The sequence below is a fragment of the Dipodomys ordii genome, unplaced genomic scaffold (assembly GCF_000151885.1).
Source record: "Dipodomys ordii isolate 6190 unplaced genomic scaffold, Dord_2.0 Scaffold13, whole genome shotgun sequence".
In the NCBI taxonomy this organism is placed as follows: Eukaryota; Metazoa; Chordata; class Mammalia; order Rodentia; family Heteromyidae; genus Dipodomys; species Dipodomys ordii.
In genome coordinates, this window is record NW_012267229.1 from 12,290,232 (window position 1) to 12,306,499 (window position 16,268).

The window sequence follows — 16,268 nt, forward strand, 5'->3', positions numbered from 1 at the left end:
TGGGGAATGACAGAGCCCAGGCTCCCAACCACATCTCGGTTTTGCCCTACAAATGACCGCTGGGCGGCCTGTCCCTCTGCTGGCAGACCTTCCCAGTGGGCCTGCACACAGCATGGGGAGTGGGAGGCTAAAGCCTGACTTGTGGTCCACTCTGGCCTCTGCTCCCCAGTCCCTCCCAGTGGTGGATAGGGCAGCCAGCAGACAGGGCCCTCAGCCAAGAAGCCTGGGAGTGATTAGGGCCAGGCCAAGTGCTCTGGACAGAGGCGCCTTCTGCATTTTAATCAGGCAGGGCAGAGAGAGCCCAGCTCAAGTTGCTGCAAGAGGGGGGAAGAGGGGGGCCCGGCGGTGTGTTTTGGGAGGGGGGGACAGGACAGGGAAGCAGGGAGAATGAGTTGGGGGTCCTCCAGGAGGAGGCAGAGAGATGAGGTTTGGTCTCTTTCCTACCTCTGCCCGCCTTCCCCCCCATGCTCTCAGAAACCCCTGCCCTAGTCAGCATTTAGGTCTTTGGGACAAATTCTGGTCCTGTCTCCTCTTCCTTCTTTTCCTGGGAGTTCAGCTCCACAGACTGGAGAGAGGAAAGACAGAGAGCAGAGTAGAAGGGGCTAGGCCCCTCTCTGGAGGGGAAATAGAGACCTGTCTCCATGCCTGTTCCTGACCCAGTTCTTCGTGGCCAAGGAGGACACCTGCTTGGGCAACACTGAGCATTGTGGGAGTGCAGAGCAGGGAAGAGACAAGTCCTAGAGAATTCTAGAACCTGGAACTCGGCCCTCTTCAACCCAAGGACTGACAGGTAGGGATGGAGCTCCTCACAGAGACAGACAGAGATCAGCCCCAGGTCACACAGCAAGTCAAAGGCAGGACCTGAGCCACAACGCTCAGAGGGTCCCTGTCCAGCGTTCCACTCCAGGCTGTCAGGGAGGGCCAGGATGCTTCCTGCTACTCTACAGGCCCAGACTCAGAGCCTCACGCTCCTGAGCGGCCAGCGCAGCCTCTACTTTCTTCTTCCCTGGGGGAAGAGGCAAAGAGATCAACTCGAGCTGAGGTCACGGGTAGGAGGGGCTGACATCCCCACCTCCTCTCCTGGCCCGGTCACCTTCCCCATCCTCCCAGAACCCGCCACCCACCCAGGCCCACCTTCTGTGGCCCCCTCCATCCCGCTACCCCAGTAGCATATCACAGTGGCCTCCCTCGTGTGACATAAGGGAAACAGGTGCTTGATGGAGAGAAAGAGGGACAGGAGGGAAGGAGGCAAGTAGGGAAGGAGGGAGGGAAGCCAGGAAGGAGGGAGGCCATCTCTGCCTTCCTCCAGCAGCCCAGAGCTGGGAAGAGAGAGACTCCAGAGGCCAGGCCCAGCCAGGGCACGGGATACACAGGAAGGACGGCGCGCACTGGCTTCAAGGCACTGTCTGTGGCTGCTCCAGGAAGAGTCCCCCAGTTGGACGGTGCCACCGAGTCACCCTTCCCCCTCGCCACACCCCAAGTGAGGAGCCCGGGGCGGCCTGAGCCAGGAGCTCTGCGTCCCAGAATCCATGAGCCAGAAGCAAGGCACAGACTGTGCCCGTCCACCCCTGGAGGGGGGGGGCCCGCCCTCCCTCCTCGGCTGGCACACTTCCCACGCTCTTGGGGTTGGGGACCCTCTTGACCCAAGCATGGCCCGTGGGGCAGGCAGAGGGGACCCTTGGCCCTCCTCATTCCATTGGTCACACAGTCCATTCCAGAATGGGAGCCTGGCCCAAAAGGGAAACAGAAGGAATCACTTAAGGACCCAGTGGGAGGGCGGTGTGCCTGGGAAAGGGACCGGTGGAGCCCAGGAATGTGTGGGGACTTGGGACCTGGGACCTACACTTGGCTGTGACAGGTACCGACAGGTGATGTAAACGCTGAAGGTCAGGGGCTGCGTGGCCTAGTGCAGCCAGGCCGCTGCGGTGATGGTTTCTGAGGCTTCCCTAGTGATCTGCAAGATGGTGGGAAGGTCCTGGCCCCAGATGGGCTGACCACGCCCGCCCTTCTCCTGTCTCCTTCACTCAGCTGCGGCTCGTGAGCGCTGGCAGTGGGCAGACAGCCACGTGCGCTGTGACATTGGTCACCAGTCCTCTCTTCTGCACACCAAGTGACCTCCAGGCTGAGGACGGAGAGTGACACCAGGGCCTGGGAGATGCCTGAGTTAGATAGTGCAATATTCAAGCATTCATTGAGCACCTACTGCATGCCAGGTGCATTGGAGGCAAAAGGGATATACAGGCCAATCGTCCTTATTCTCAGACTCACAGTTTTATAGGGCTGGGGCAGGGGCTGTGCTGGGCTCTGAATGTCTTCCCCTAAATCTACACACTGTACCTCCTCTGCGTGATGGTGTTAGATGAGAGAGAGAGAGAGAGAGAGAGGAGAGAGAGCGCACACATTCTGGATAAGCAAGCCATCTAGGAGTGAGAAAGCAGGTCTCCCTTGACCTGGGCCACCTCTGGCCTTGGGATGTCCAGTCTCCAGAACCGTGAGAAATAAATTTCTGTTGTTTGGGGTAATTTTTCATAGGAGCCTCCATGCTCTAAGATGGGGACACAGTCAACAAAAACCTGAACCAACCAGTTGTGAACCCCACATTAAGTGAACCCCACATTAAAAAGAGACATGAAGGACTCGAAGAACGGGAGGAAGAAGGGTTTGTGGGAGGGGGTGGTTGATGGGCCACCCAAGGGACAGCCTCAGAAGGTAGATGTGGAGGCCGGGATCGAGGACCAAGAGGGGACACCTGGTCTGGCATTCCATTTTCCAGCATCTTACATGAGCAGAATCACTCCCCATGCCCTCCTAGGATTTGGGCCTCATTTACTAAGGATTATGCTTTTAAGACCTACCACGGTGTTCTGTGTGTCCCTAGCTTGTTCTTTGTCGTTGCTCAGTAATATTCCATTGTGTGGATGTACTATACCCTCAGCTGAGCTCTCCACTTGTCGATAGACACCGATAGCCTGTTCATGGCGGTTATAAATCACATGTTCGTAGGGGATCCATGGACACACACATGGACCTGTTTCCACTTGCTTAGACGCATACCTAGGAAGAAGATTGCTGAGTTGTGTATTAAGTATATGTTTAACTTTATTTTTTTAAGTGACAAGACAGTACCATCGTTCGTTCCCGTGGCAACGTGTGAGTGTCCCAGGGGCTCTGTCTCCTCACCAGCATCCAGTACCAATCTTTATTATTATCACGGGTGTTTTGTGTCCTGCTGTGAACCTGTGGTCCCAGATGTTTGAGAGACAAGAGATAGGAGGATCAAGGTCTGAGGCCATCCTAGGGCAAAGTGTTAAAACCCTACAGGAAAAATAACTAAAGTGGAAAGAAAAGGGGGGGTCTAGGGTATGGCTCAAGTGTTAGAGCACCGGCCTAGCAAGCTGGAGGACCCCAGTTCAAATCCCAGTGCCACTAGAAACATGAAGTAAATAATTAAAGACCCACTTCACTCCAGAATGACCTCCCCCTAGAGAAACAAACCCTCACGTGTGGGCCAAGGGGTCCCTAGGAGGTGGCCGCCGAGAATGGTTAGGAAAAACAGAAGAACCAATGGATGTAGACATCCATCTGCCAAGGTCTGGTAAATAAACAATGCTGTAATTACACGACGCCATGCTGCCCCACACAGCTGGGGGGTAGACAGGGGTGACCTGGTCACAGGATCTCTACGCACACACAGAACACTCTGGAAATCACAGCGCTGGAGCAGGCACCCTGTCCTGGATAATAGCATGCATTCAGGGGTGGGAACTCGAAATGCTAAATATTGTTTATCTGCCTATCTGTGAACATCTGGGGTGGGGGGTAGAAGGGGAGGAAACTCCATTAGGAAGGCAACAGGAGGGTGTCAGCATTACCAGCAAGATTTCGCGTCTTCACCTGGGCGTCTGTCATCCTAGCTACTCACTAGGCTGAGCTGTGAGGATGGTGGTTTGAAGCCAGCCCAGGCAGGAAAGCCTGGGAGACTCTCGTCACCAATTAACCATCAAAAAGCCAACCAGTAGAGCTGTGGCTCAAGTAGTAGGGTGTTAGCCTTGAGCAAAAATCTCAGAGACAAGCCGGGCGCTGGTGGCTCACGCCTATAATCCTAGCTACTCAGGAGGCTGAGATCTGAGGATCGCGGTTCAAAGCCAGCCCCTATCTCCAATAAACCACCAGAAAACCGGAAGTGGCGCTGTAGCTCAAGTGGTAGAGCGCTCGCCTTGAGCTGAAGAGCTGAGGGACAGCACCCAGGCCCAGAGTTCAAGCCCCACGACGGACCAAAAAAAAAAAAAAATCTCAGAGACAGCGCCCAGGCCCTGAGTTTGAGCCCCAGAACTGGCTCATGTGTGTGTGTGTGCGCGCGCACATGCGTGTGTGCATGCACACGCACACACACACCCCTCCATACATCTATGGATGAAGAGGCTCCAGCTGTGAGCTTTGTGGCTCCCGCCTCTGGCCATGGAGAACTTCAGGCCATTCCGCCTCTCTCCCTCTCCTGCCAATGTGTATTTTCTGACTTTTCTCTGAGGGACGTGCTGTGCTGCTTTAATAAAAACAAACAAAATGCAGAGGGGCCTGTTGCTTCCCCGGGTCACAGGCTCTCCTCTGAGCCTCTGCAGGGTCCCAGGTTCCAAAATAGATCTGCCCTCCTCATTCTCCACGTCCCGGATGAGTGCCAGGGACTGGCTGGAGGCTGCGGCTCCCCAGGCCTGAGAAGGGGTGGGCGTGGCTGGCGGCCCGGGCTGGGCGTGGCTTCTACCTGGTTGCCCTTGGCCCTCGGGCAGTGGAACCTGTACCATCCCAGGATGCAGAGAGGAGAGCTGAGGCCACGGAAAGCGATCGTGTTGTAAGAGCCGAGGCAGCTGTGCTGGAGGCCCTTCTGGTCAGGACTTTGCGTGGATTATGTCCGTGTTCCTTCAACCACCATCGTTCTCTGCAGAGAGAGGCCCGTCTGGCCAGCGGACGCTGTCAGCCAGGGCACTAGTGCTGGTTCTGAGGGCCTCGTCCTATGAGGAAACACTCCCTGAGCGTTGGTCTTCTATACCAGTGCCTTGTGATGAGCATTTGGGGTTGGGTGGAGCGGGGAACCCAGCATTCAACATACTAAGAAGTGGGGCATCTGGGCCTTACTGGGCATTTACCCTGTTCCAGGCTCTGGCTTAACCCTTCACGGGGGTCACCCTTGAAATTTGTGGTGGTTTTTTTTTTCAGCAATAATGATTAGCAACCTTGCTGGACAGAAGCAGGAACTATAGATCAGAGAGGTTAAATGATCCAGTCAAGACCACACAGGAGGGGAGGTGGCAAAGAGGATTCCAATCACACAGGAGACCTCAGTGCACCCAGAGACACAGGGAGGCCAGGAGGCCAGGCCAGCTCCCACCCCAGGGCCCAGGGATGGAGGGGGGAGGTTCCTGTCTCCCAGGCAGGACGGGCTCCATCGCATGGAGGACCATGCAATACACAAGAGCCCGGCTCCCTATTCAACATGTTCGTTTGTGAGCCCAGTGGCTCACGCCTGTAATCCTAGCTACTCAGGAGGCTGAGATCTGAGGATGGCAATTCAAAGTCAGCCTGGGAAGAATAGTCCACGAGACTTCTTATCACCAGTGAAGCACCAAAGAGCCACAAGCGGCTCAATGGGGACAGAGCGCCCAGGCACTGAGTTCAAGCCCCAGTGCCGGCACACAGACACAAAAAGTATTTGCTGAGAACTGTAAGATTAGAGCATCAAACCAAGCTATAGGGGGCTGGGAAGGTGGCTCAGTGGTAGAGCGCTTGCCTTGCATGCCTGAGGCCCTGGGTTCGATTCCTCAGCACCACATAAGCAAAAAGAAAAAAGCCAAAAGTGGTGCTGTGGCTCAAGTGGTAGAGCGCTAGCCTTGAGCTGAAGAGCTGAGGGACAGCGCCCAGGCCTGAGTTCAGGCCCCACGACCGGACCCAAAAAAAACAAATCAACAACAACAACCAAGCTATAGAAGACATGAACACCAGGAGGGGAGAGGCCTCGCGGACTCCTCCTGGGAGCCAGGAAACTTGGCATCCCTGCAATACCACGCTGAAAATGACCTGGAGGAACCAGGTTGTACATACACCACAGCCCAGCTGAACGGCTCCCTACCTCCTGACCCATGGAAACCCTAGAAATAATACATGATTGGTTGGTTTGAAAGCCACTAAGTGTCAGGGCGATTTATCTGCAGCCTGGGTATAATGCACTGAAGACAGGAGAGGGCAGGAGTAGGTGGACAGCAATGCTCTAGGTAGTAGATGCAGCATGTGCCAAGGCCCTGAGGTAAAGAACTGTGCTGGAGTTAGTCCTGTTGACTCAGAGGCCCTTTGCCTCAAAGCAGGACCCAGGCCAAGGGGCCACATCAACACATCTCCTCGGGACAGAGCTCTTTCTTTGGCTCTCCTCTGCACCGTAAATCTGGGACAGGTGTTTATTGAAGGAATCAAGCAGAGAACAGGAAGCCATGTGCCATTCATTCATTCATTCATTCATTCTCTCCAAGAGCAAAAGCATCTCCCGTGCCGGGGGCTTTCCATGGGCATCTGGGTGCCCAAGAGCTCTAACCCCATCCCCAGTGCTCGGAGGCTGGGGGTGGGGGAGGGCTAGAGGCCTCAGCCCCTGTGGGGACACACAGTGGGGTGGACTGTGGGGTCAAGGTGGCAGCTGAGACTTCCCTCTTCCCCCGAGTCAAGCCTTCCCAGGGCCTCTGACCTTAAACAAATTACCCAGCTGTCCTGGGCCACCATGAGGAAGAGAAGCCGGTGCCTGGCGGGTTGATCAAGCTGCTGCCCCAGTCCTGAGGCCTTCCCACGTCCCTCCTCTGTCCCTCCTCCATCCAGGCTCTCCATCCTCCTCACCTGGCCGGGCCTGCAGCCAAGGCAAGGAGGCCAGGGCTGGCCTCAGAACTCCCAACGCACAGGGAGACCTGCAGCACCCCTGCTGGCTGCGGCCACCTGTTCCTTCTCCTGCCTGAGCGGAGCCGCAGACCTGTCCCCAGCCCTGCCCCCCCCCCCAAAACCCCTACTGGCCGTGGCCCCCAGGGCCCCCCCAACCCCCCCTCCTTGGGAACTTCAACAGGATCTGGGAAACAAAAGGAAAGGGACAATACCATAGCTATAGTCCTCAGGCTACCCCACCCAGCTCTGGGAAAACCAGCCAGGATGAGGCACCCGCCTAGCCAGCAGAGCCCAGGGCTACCCACCCAAGCGCTCGGGTACTCAGAGCCCTGGGGACCAAGCCCTGCCTTGAAGAGATTGCATTCCAGCAGGCCCGCAGAGTGCTGTACTCGGTACTCCATGCTTCCCCCGCCTCAGCACTGCACGGTCTCACTCAGTGTTCATTCCCTGCAAAGTGAGAGATGCTGTTTTCTTCACTCAGCAGAGTGTGGCTCAGAGAGGTTGAGTGACTTACCCAAAGTCACACAGCTGGTGGGTGACAGAGGGACGATTTTTTTTTTGAGCCAATAAACTGAAAAAAATTCCTCCTTCCTGATCCAAGGAATGACTCATGTGCATTCCTCAGACAAAGAGCTGGGGGTGATCCTGCTTTGCAGATTGGGGTGTGCAGGCCCGGAGAGGCCCACTACCCCATCTAGGGTCTCTTGGCCCAGCAGGCATAGGGGAACAGGACTTGGGGCTGGTTGTCTCGGAGTGGACGAAAGGGGATTAGCCAAGACCCTGTGGTCACCCCACCACCCAGCTCTGGCACAAACCATTGTAGGACAATTTCTCATTCCTGGCACAGACACCGGCCTGGGGCTACCCAAGGCATAGTGTCCCCCCACCAGTCCCAAGGGAGAGGGACACAGCCAGCTCCAGACAAGGCACCCATTGCCCGGGTCTTGGAAGATTTTTCTGGGTCTCTAGAAAGGAACTGGATGGGCGGCCTCCTCCGGCCTCCCCCCTCCCTCCCCCCCTCTCGGGGGTCACTCACTTGTGTTCCAAGCCCTCCCTTGGAACAGAGGAGGGGAGTTAGAGGGGGCTGAGGAGGGGAGGGCCAGGGCTGAAACTTGAGAAGCCAGCCTAGGGGGGGGAGGGGGGGCGGCGAAGGGGGAGGTGGAGAAGAGGACAGAGAGGAGGGCTCTCGGCTGCGTGTGTTTGGAGGGCTCAGCCTGGTCCTGGGCTTGGAGTGCATGGTGGGTGGTGGACGTGTGGCTGTGTGTGAGCATTGCCTGGGGAGGGGCCATCAGAAGTCCCGGCAGAGAGGGAGGTGGTGGAGGAAGGAAGGAGGGAGAGAGAATCGAGGAGAGGGGCGCGGGAGGGGGGGCGGGAGGGGGAGCGGAGGCAAGGCTAGCCAGGAGGAAGCAGGCAGTATAAATAGCCCCGGACCCAGCCCGCCCCCCGATCGAGGGCCTTGCGGCCCTGGACTCTGTGGTCAGATCAGTCCTCTGCTGGCCACAGCCACACATTCTGGGTGAAGGGCAGACATAGCCACTTTGGGGATTCCGGCTGGATCCCCTGGGCCATCACTCCAACTTCAGATGCTCTTCCAGCCAGCCATGCTGTTCGGTGGCCTCCTCCTGCTGGCCACCATGACTGCCGCCCAGTGGAGGGGCCAGGAGGCCGGCCGGCGCCGCCAGACGCACCGCGTCCAGCATGGACAGTGTAGCTACACCTTCGTGCTGCCTGAGCCTGAGCCCTGCCCGCTGGAGCCTGAGGCCTTTGGGGCCCCCAACAGCCTGCAGAGGGACCTGCCGGCCGCCGGGCTGCACTTGGGGGACTGGCAGGCCCGCCGGGTACGGCAGCTGGAGAAGATGCTGGAGAACAACACGCAGTGGCTACAGAAGGTACGGCTGGCTATCACGGGGTGGCTCTGGGGACTGGCCTCAGCCACAGCTGGAGCATTGCCCTGGGCGGAGGGGACTGGCCAATGTGCTGGATGGAAGGAAGGAAGGAAGGAAGGATGGATGAATGGATGGATGCATGCATGCATGCATGGATGGATGGATGGATGGGTGGGTGGATGGATGGACAGACAGACCGATGGATGAATGGATGGGTGAATTGATGGATGGCTGGAGAGATGAATGGATGGATGGATGGGGATAAGAGCCCAGAGAAGATATGACACCACACAGCAGGACTGAGTCACATCAGAACAGGAAATCAGCCTGAGGTAGACATTCACTCATTCATCCGGCAGGAATTTGCTGAACCGGTCAGGCCATGCTAGGTGCTGGATGTGTAGAGGGATGTGATGTCTGGTTCTGGGCCAGTGAGGGAAAGAGATTTATAAAAAAAAAAAAAAAGCCACATCTGCTGTTTCAGACAGTGATGCAGATGGACAAGGGCAGGGGGGCACAAGGTAGGGGGCGTGTCGTGGCCAGGGCCAGCCTGTTGAGGCTGGATCTCTGGAGAGGAAGTCCACTTCCAGGGGAAGTGGCATCTGAACCCAGGGACACAGGAGAGAGCCAGGCCTGGGGACAGCACAGCAGGGCAGCCACGTGGCTGTGCAGATGGAGCCAGGAAAGGGGGTGGAGCAGTCGGGGATGAGGGTTGGGCCCACAGCAAAGGCCTCTCAGGAACACGGGGGCTTCTTGTGCTGCCTGTCACCAGACCCATGAAAAGGTTCTGAGAAAGCTGAGCACCGGTGGCTCACGCCTATAATCCTAGCTATTCAGGAGGCTGAGATCTGAGGATCACAGTTCAAAGCCAGCCTGGCCAGAAAAGTTCATGGGGAGACTCTTCTCCCCAATTAACCACCAGCAAACCAGAAGTGGTGCCGTGGCTCAAAGTGGTAGAGTGCTAGCCTTGAGCAAAAAACGCTCAAGGACAGCACTCAGGCCCTGAATTCAAGCCTCACAACCAATAAAAAATTAAGAAAAGAGGCCAAGTGGGAGAGGAGAGCAGGATGGACAGAGGGATCCGGGCTTTGTGCTGAATGGATTGGGATAAGAGCCTAGAAAAGGCCAGCAAATGAGCCTAAAGCCACACAGCAGCAAGCCAGAGCCACAGCAAGCCAGAGCCACAGCAAGCTCTGCTCAAGAGCAAGGTGTCGGAGGCCTGCTCAGGGAGGGGCGCATCCGGGCACACTCTGAAGGTGGTTGATGGCTCTGCTACTGATGAACTGAAAGCGAGGTCACAGACAACCAGGAGGGGAAGCCACGTGGGTGGGAGCCACTGAAGGACCTCCTGTCGTGCGGCTGTTGCTTCCGCTGACGCTCATGTCCAGGTGAGAACTGGGGGACGTGGTCAGCGGGGCCAGCTGAGCTCTAGGGCATGTGGACAGGGACGACCGATGTCCTGTGGGGCCAGGATGTGGTCAGCCCCAGCCCCCTGAGTAAGAGCTATGGAGAGAAGGATGGGGGACCAGGAGATGGTGCAGGGGTAACCGCAGGAGACAGGAGGGAGATGACTTGTGGCCTCTTCAAGTGTATTAGACTAGAGACCAGCTTGACCCAGGAAGGGAGGGAGCGTGACCCTCTCCCCGAGTGCCTCTCAGCCCCGTGGCTTCTGATCAGTGGCAAGTGTTCACTCCCTGACACGGCGATTGTGAGTGTGTGTCCATATTAGTATATCATCCGTAGGTGGTATTGTCATACAGGCACACATTAAACGGAGCTTTGTAAAGGTGGCGCGTGGCTGAGCATAGCGGTGCACACCTGTCATCTGAGCAGCTAGGGGGCAGCAAGGTAAAGGGGGGTGAGGCAGAGGACCATACAAACATCCCCACCCCCACCCCCCAGTCTCCACCCTCTTATCTCTGCATTCTGCAATGACACCATGTGGCATCTGATGGTACCCCAAGCCCCAATGGTATGATCATCCCACACACACAAATCTACTTCATGGTTGGAGGGTCTATCGGTGTCTCAACTCTAGGGCTGCCTGAATCCCCACCTCCCCAACCCTGTTTATTTCCCAACTGCAGGTGCTCTGCAATGGCGGGGGAGGGGGGGTCCATGCTCCCACCTTCACCCAACACCAACCCATCCATCCCTTTGCCTGTTTTCTGTCATCATCTCCCCTTGCTGCCTGGCTTCTATCCCACACCTCACCCCCTCATCCCTTCCTGTGCCTGAGGCCTGGGAAACACTGGCACGGCTGGTATAGGGTTGACCAGATGGCCATAGAGAAGATCAGGGGTTTGGTAGAGCACTAGCCAAATGAGCAGAAGCAGTCTTGGCCCTAGAAAAGAAAAGAAATGAGGGAGCAGATCAGAAGGTTGCAATCCTAGCTACTCAAGAGGCTGAGATCTGAGGATCATAGTTCAACGCCAGCCTAGGCAGGAAAGTTCTTGAGACTCTTATCTCTAACAAACCACCAGAAAACTGGAAGTGGCACTGTGGCTCAGAGTGGTAGAACGCATGCCTTGAGCAAAAAGAGCTCAGGGATAGCGGCCAGGCCCTGAGTTCAAGCCCCACAACCAACAGCAGCAGCAGCAACAACAACAACAAAGGTCACATCTCTGCTATGTGGTGCTGGGTGAGTCTCAGTTTCCCCATTCACAGGCTGGAGCAAAGAACAGGATGTCAGGGGTCAGACGGGAACTCGGCTCGCAGCTGCTGCCTGACTGTGTGCAGGGCTGCCTGCCTGCATGCAGGGTCAGCGTGCGGGCGTGTGTTCTAAGAGACAGCCCCTGTCTGAGCCCCTGCACCTCTGAGCTCGGCCTTAGTCACCGTGATCCGAAGTCTGCAGGTCTCCTTTGGGCTAGAAAATGCCATCTGTCCTGACTGGTGTCCTCAATGGGCCCCCAGTCTCCGGCATCCCCTTGGGCAAGGGACCCCTTGAATTGATCACAACTGCTTTCTGGCCCTCAGCATTTGAGTCATGGCCTGGTCATCTGTGCCTGTGGAGTCTACCATAAGATCTGACCCATTGGCCTAGGGCCACCTACTGGTCATTCTCCTTGGGCAGCCGCAGAACCTAGATGATAAACACCCAAACTCTGGAGCCCGATTGTAACTATTCCAACCTCAGTTCTGCACCTTCCTTACCTTACTGTGTGACCTGGGATAGGTTGCATCACCTCTCCGAGCCTGGGTTTCCTCACCTAGAAAATGAAGTGAAGGTATTGCCTACCAGTGTAAGGATGTAACCTAGTGCCTGGGAAACACAAATGTGCACCAGGCACATTCTCAGTAAATGTGGACTATTTCTCCACAACAGAGCCCTGGGCCTGTGATGTCAGTGCCTTCCCTTGTGCCCAGCGGAGACACGTGGTCTCTGGCTCTACTGAACATCACCCCTCTCTCACCCTGGCTCATCCCTGCAATCCTAGCTACTCAGGAGGCTGAGATCCAAGGATCAAAGTTTCAAGCCAGCCCAGGCAGGAACATCTATGAGACTTATCTCCAACTAACCATTTAAAAATAAATAAATAAATAAGGGAAGCACAGCCATAGCTCAGTTGGTAGAACACAAGCCTTGAGCAACAAAACAGTGTCCAGGCCTTGAGTTCAAGCCCCAGTACCAGTACAAGAGAGAAGAAAGGAAGGAAGGAAGGAAGGGAGGGAGGGAGGGAGGGAAGGAAGGAAGGATGTAGATGAGGAACCAGATGAGGAAATGATCACTGACCATCACAGTCAGTCTGGGTCCTCACTTCTCCAGACTCAGAGGCCAGTGCTGGACAGAGGGGGTGTTCCCTTCTGCCCCCAAGTTTCCACATCCTGCGCATGACTCTTAGCATAGAGTAGGGGACCCCAGCCTCAACCCACTCCCCTTCTCTCGCCCTGCTTTATGCCATCCCCTCTCCTTCTCTTCCCTGATAACAGCCCCCAGCCCTCCTCCCAGAAAGCCCCTGTGACTCAGGCCTGTAGCAGCCAGCGGTGGGCTGTGCACTAGCTCTGGGCCCTGGGCCATTGCCCTCCTCTGGGTGAGCAGCTGTGGCCAGGAATGCTGAGGTGGGGGGGGCAGGCATCCCTGTGGGCTGTGTGCTCAGCATCCTCCGCCTGGGCCCACTCAAACCTCGCCTGCGAGGCAGGAGGATGAAGGCACCTGGTCCAGCCTTGGCTGTGGGGCTGAGGGAAGCTGCTGGGCGAAGCTCCTGGGGCAGCAGGTGCTCCACAGAGCCCCCCCCCGCCTCCTTGTGGCTCTCAGTCCCCCAGTTGCCTGGCTATCCCAGCCAGGAAGTGTCATCTTTATCTTCTCCAGAGTTCCTCCAGAATGTTTCTTGCTGTGGACCAGCCCAGTCACAACCCCAGGCCTGGCCCATACCCTCCACCCAACTACCAAGGGCAGCGTGTCGCCCATGAGCCTCCGGGGTCCCAGGGACGGGACACAACAGCACCTTGTACCTGTGGGACCTGTGTCCCCTCTGTCCCAACCAGGGCTGTCTATGGGTTCTGGGACAGCTCTCTGTCTCTGTCTCTGTCTCTGTCTCTCTCTGTCTCTGTCTGTCTCTGTCTCTGTCTCTGTCTCTCTCTCTCTGTCTCTCTCCCCTTCCCATCAAGCTCCTGGCCATATTCACCCCCCAGTATCCACACTGAAGACCCAAGACACAGCCCCCTATAACCAGTGCCCACACCCCAGCCAAGCTGTTCCCTCTCTCTCTTCTCCTTCTGTCCCCCCACCCACCCACACACACACACACCAAGCCATGAGGGGAGGGGTACAGGTCTGGGTATCGACCTCCAGACCTGGCTCTGTCCCAGCCTCCTCCATGGCCCCAGGTCCTTGACGTCAAACCCCAGAATAACTCGGCCTGGTGTCCTTCCTTGGCTGGCCATGGGTCAATTGAGCCTCCAGCGGGAACCCAGCATGGGGCCCTGGCCTGGCCAGAGACCCTCCTAAATGGACCAGGACTGCAGCCGCCCCAGCCTCCCCGGGCTGCCCGTAAATTCTTGGCATTTTCAGCTTTCATTTATCCAAACAAGAGCCTTGGTTGCCGAACAAAACATCCTGGGCTTGGATTTCCCAACCTTGCTGCTGGCTCCTTTCTGAGCAGTTGCTCTGGGGGATGGGGTGGAGCAAATGGCTGCTTTTCTCAAACGACCAGGATGGTTTTTTCTTTTTTTTTTTTTTCCAAGAGGGGTCTGGAAATGGCTGGCCCAGAGGCGCTTGGTCAGCGGATGACCAGCTGCTTGGTGCCTGGGTGAGGCTGGAGTCCAGCGGCTGCCACAGCAGTGGGGGACAGGCATAAGCCTATGGCAGGCCAGGCCGTCCAGTAAGGGCAGGTCCATGGGTCTCTGGCCCCAAAGCTGGGAGGGGAGGATGTGCGCATGCCCAGTCCTGCTCCTGCTCCTGCTCCTGCTCCTGCTCCTGCTCCTGCTCCTGCTCCTGCTCCTGCTCCTGCTCCTGCTCCTGCTCCTGCTCCTGCTCCTCCTCCTCCTCCTTGAGCGGGAAGTGAACTTCCAGCCAGACTAGGCCGTCAGTCATGGCAGATCCTGAGTGGTCTGGGAAGTATCTGGAGAGGACTTGAGAGTCTGCCTGGGGAGTCCCTGGCTGGGGTGCTGAGCAGCTGGAAGGCCCTGGAAGAGTCACTCACATAGCTATGTGATGGGCCTAAGATAAAAAGGGACACAAGAATCAGGCACCCGTGGTGGCCTATGCCACAGCTCTACTTCTGGTTTTCTGGTGGTTAATCAGAGATAAGAGTCTCCTGGACTTTCCTGCCCAGGCTGGCTTTGAACCGTGATCCTCAGATCTCAGCCTCCTGAACAGCCAGCATTACAGGCGTGAGCCCCCAGGGCCCAGCAAGCCACCCCATCCGCAGGGTCAGCCTCAGCTGCCATGGAGGGGTGAGTAGAAAGAGCTCCACCATTTGATTCAAAGTTGCATTTCCTGGCTGAGAGCAGGGCTTCATCTCTGTGGCTCAGTTTACTGGCTTGTCAAGTGGGGTGCCTGTCTGAAGACATCTGGGCCTCAGATGACACGTGCTGCCGGCTGGAACTGTGCAGCAGGAACCCCAGCACAGTGCACCCCTTGGGGGGGGAATCACGTGATTCCTGCAGTTCAGGGACCTTCCAGTGCATAGCTGGTAGGGTAGCCTCCAGGGGGCCTGTCCTTGGCCATGGTGCTTGACTTCTGTGCACCTCACCCGTGAAATGGGTGGGTAACAGGTGGACTTGGGTGCCCCATGGCTAGAGGTGTCCCACTCATAAGTGCTGAATAGCTAGATGCGCGCCAAGAAAAATAGACCATCACCCAGCCCTGGGGGAGAGGAGGGTTAGGGGCACGCACAGAACGATGCTGCTCACTTCTTCTCCATGATGCCCTCTGCCTCTCCTTGTCTAAGAGAGGGAGAGTGGGGGGGTCATTCTCCCAGGCGGTACTGAAAACCTCCTGACAGAGCACTGCCCATGAGCAGCCCACCACAAGAAGGCAGCTGGCTGAGGAGGGGAGGAGGGGGCTCCCCATGACCCCAAGTCTAGACAGCAGAGGTTGGCCCTCTGCCCCTCCCCCAGCAGCCTTCATCTCTCCCAGTGGCCCAGTCACCTGAGATAGATACGGGGCGCCCATCCATAGGGAATAAGGGTCAGCAGAAGGCAGGGCCATTACAAATACTTAGCAAATACTGGGAAGCACCTACTGTGTGCCAGGTACCGTGAGGGCCCCAGGATCGTGGTACGAGTGGAGAACAGAGCCCAGGGACCTTCCTCCAGCCCAGGTGTGGGAGGGAAAGGGCAAGTTCTGTCTGAGGAGCTGTGAGATCCCCATAGGCACAGAAAGGAAGCAGCCAGCAGCAGCAGGAGCAACCCCCTCACCCCGCCCCCCCACCCCCCATCCCCCCACCCTGCCCCAGGCCCAGTGATTCAGGCTGATGGACTCTGGCAACAGCTGGAAGCTTCAACACGCTGCTTGGGATTGTGAGTCTAGTGGAGACAGCAGAGAAGCATAGCCCTCCCAGAGAGCACCCCTGACCCCAGGCTTTCCAGCCTGGCTCCCTGCACCACACCCTCTGCCTCCCCCAGCCTGACCTAGAAGAAAAGCACCAGAGTCCCACAGTGCGGGAGATGCCAAGGGGAGCATCTCGAGGGGGCAAGGTGGGCAATGGCAGCCTGTGTGGGCCCTGGGCACTGGAGGGAAGCTGGAGCAAGGCAGAGAGAAGTCAGAGGCCCAGGGTGTCAGGCTCCCAGGACATAAGCTGGCTGTTTTGTTGAAATGAGGAAGTCAAGGCTTAAGAATGGCAGGTTGGGAGATGTAATTGACCAGACTTGGGGAAAAGGCACCAGAAACAGGTGGGGCCCAAGGCATGCAGACTCCGTGAAGGCAGCATTGTGGTCATCTGCTGTGTCATAGTGAGTTTCTGGGCCTGGACTTCAGGAGTGGCTTGATCAAGCAGCTCTCCTGTGGGCTGCTGGCTGGGGTAGACAGCA

The 16,268-nt window shown here is 57.0% G+C and overlaps 1 protein-coding gene across 1 annotated transcript in view; it reads left to right on the plus strand.

Annotated features, from left to right (window-relative positions):
- The first annotated feature begins 8,492 nt into the window (after positions 1–8,492).
- Positions 8,493–16,268, plus strand: part of Angpt4 (angiopoietin 4) — a 31,658-nt gene continuing 23,882 nt past the window's right edge. The window contains exon 1 of the mRNA XM_013010809.1: positions 8,493–8,798. Within this exon, the coding sequence (XP_012866263.1) occupies positions 8,493–8,798 (306 nt within the window). The remainder of the gene's footprint in view (positions 8,799–16,268) is intronic.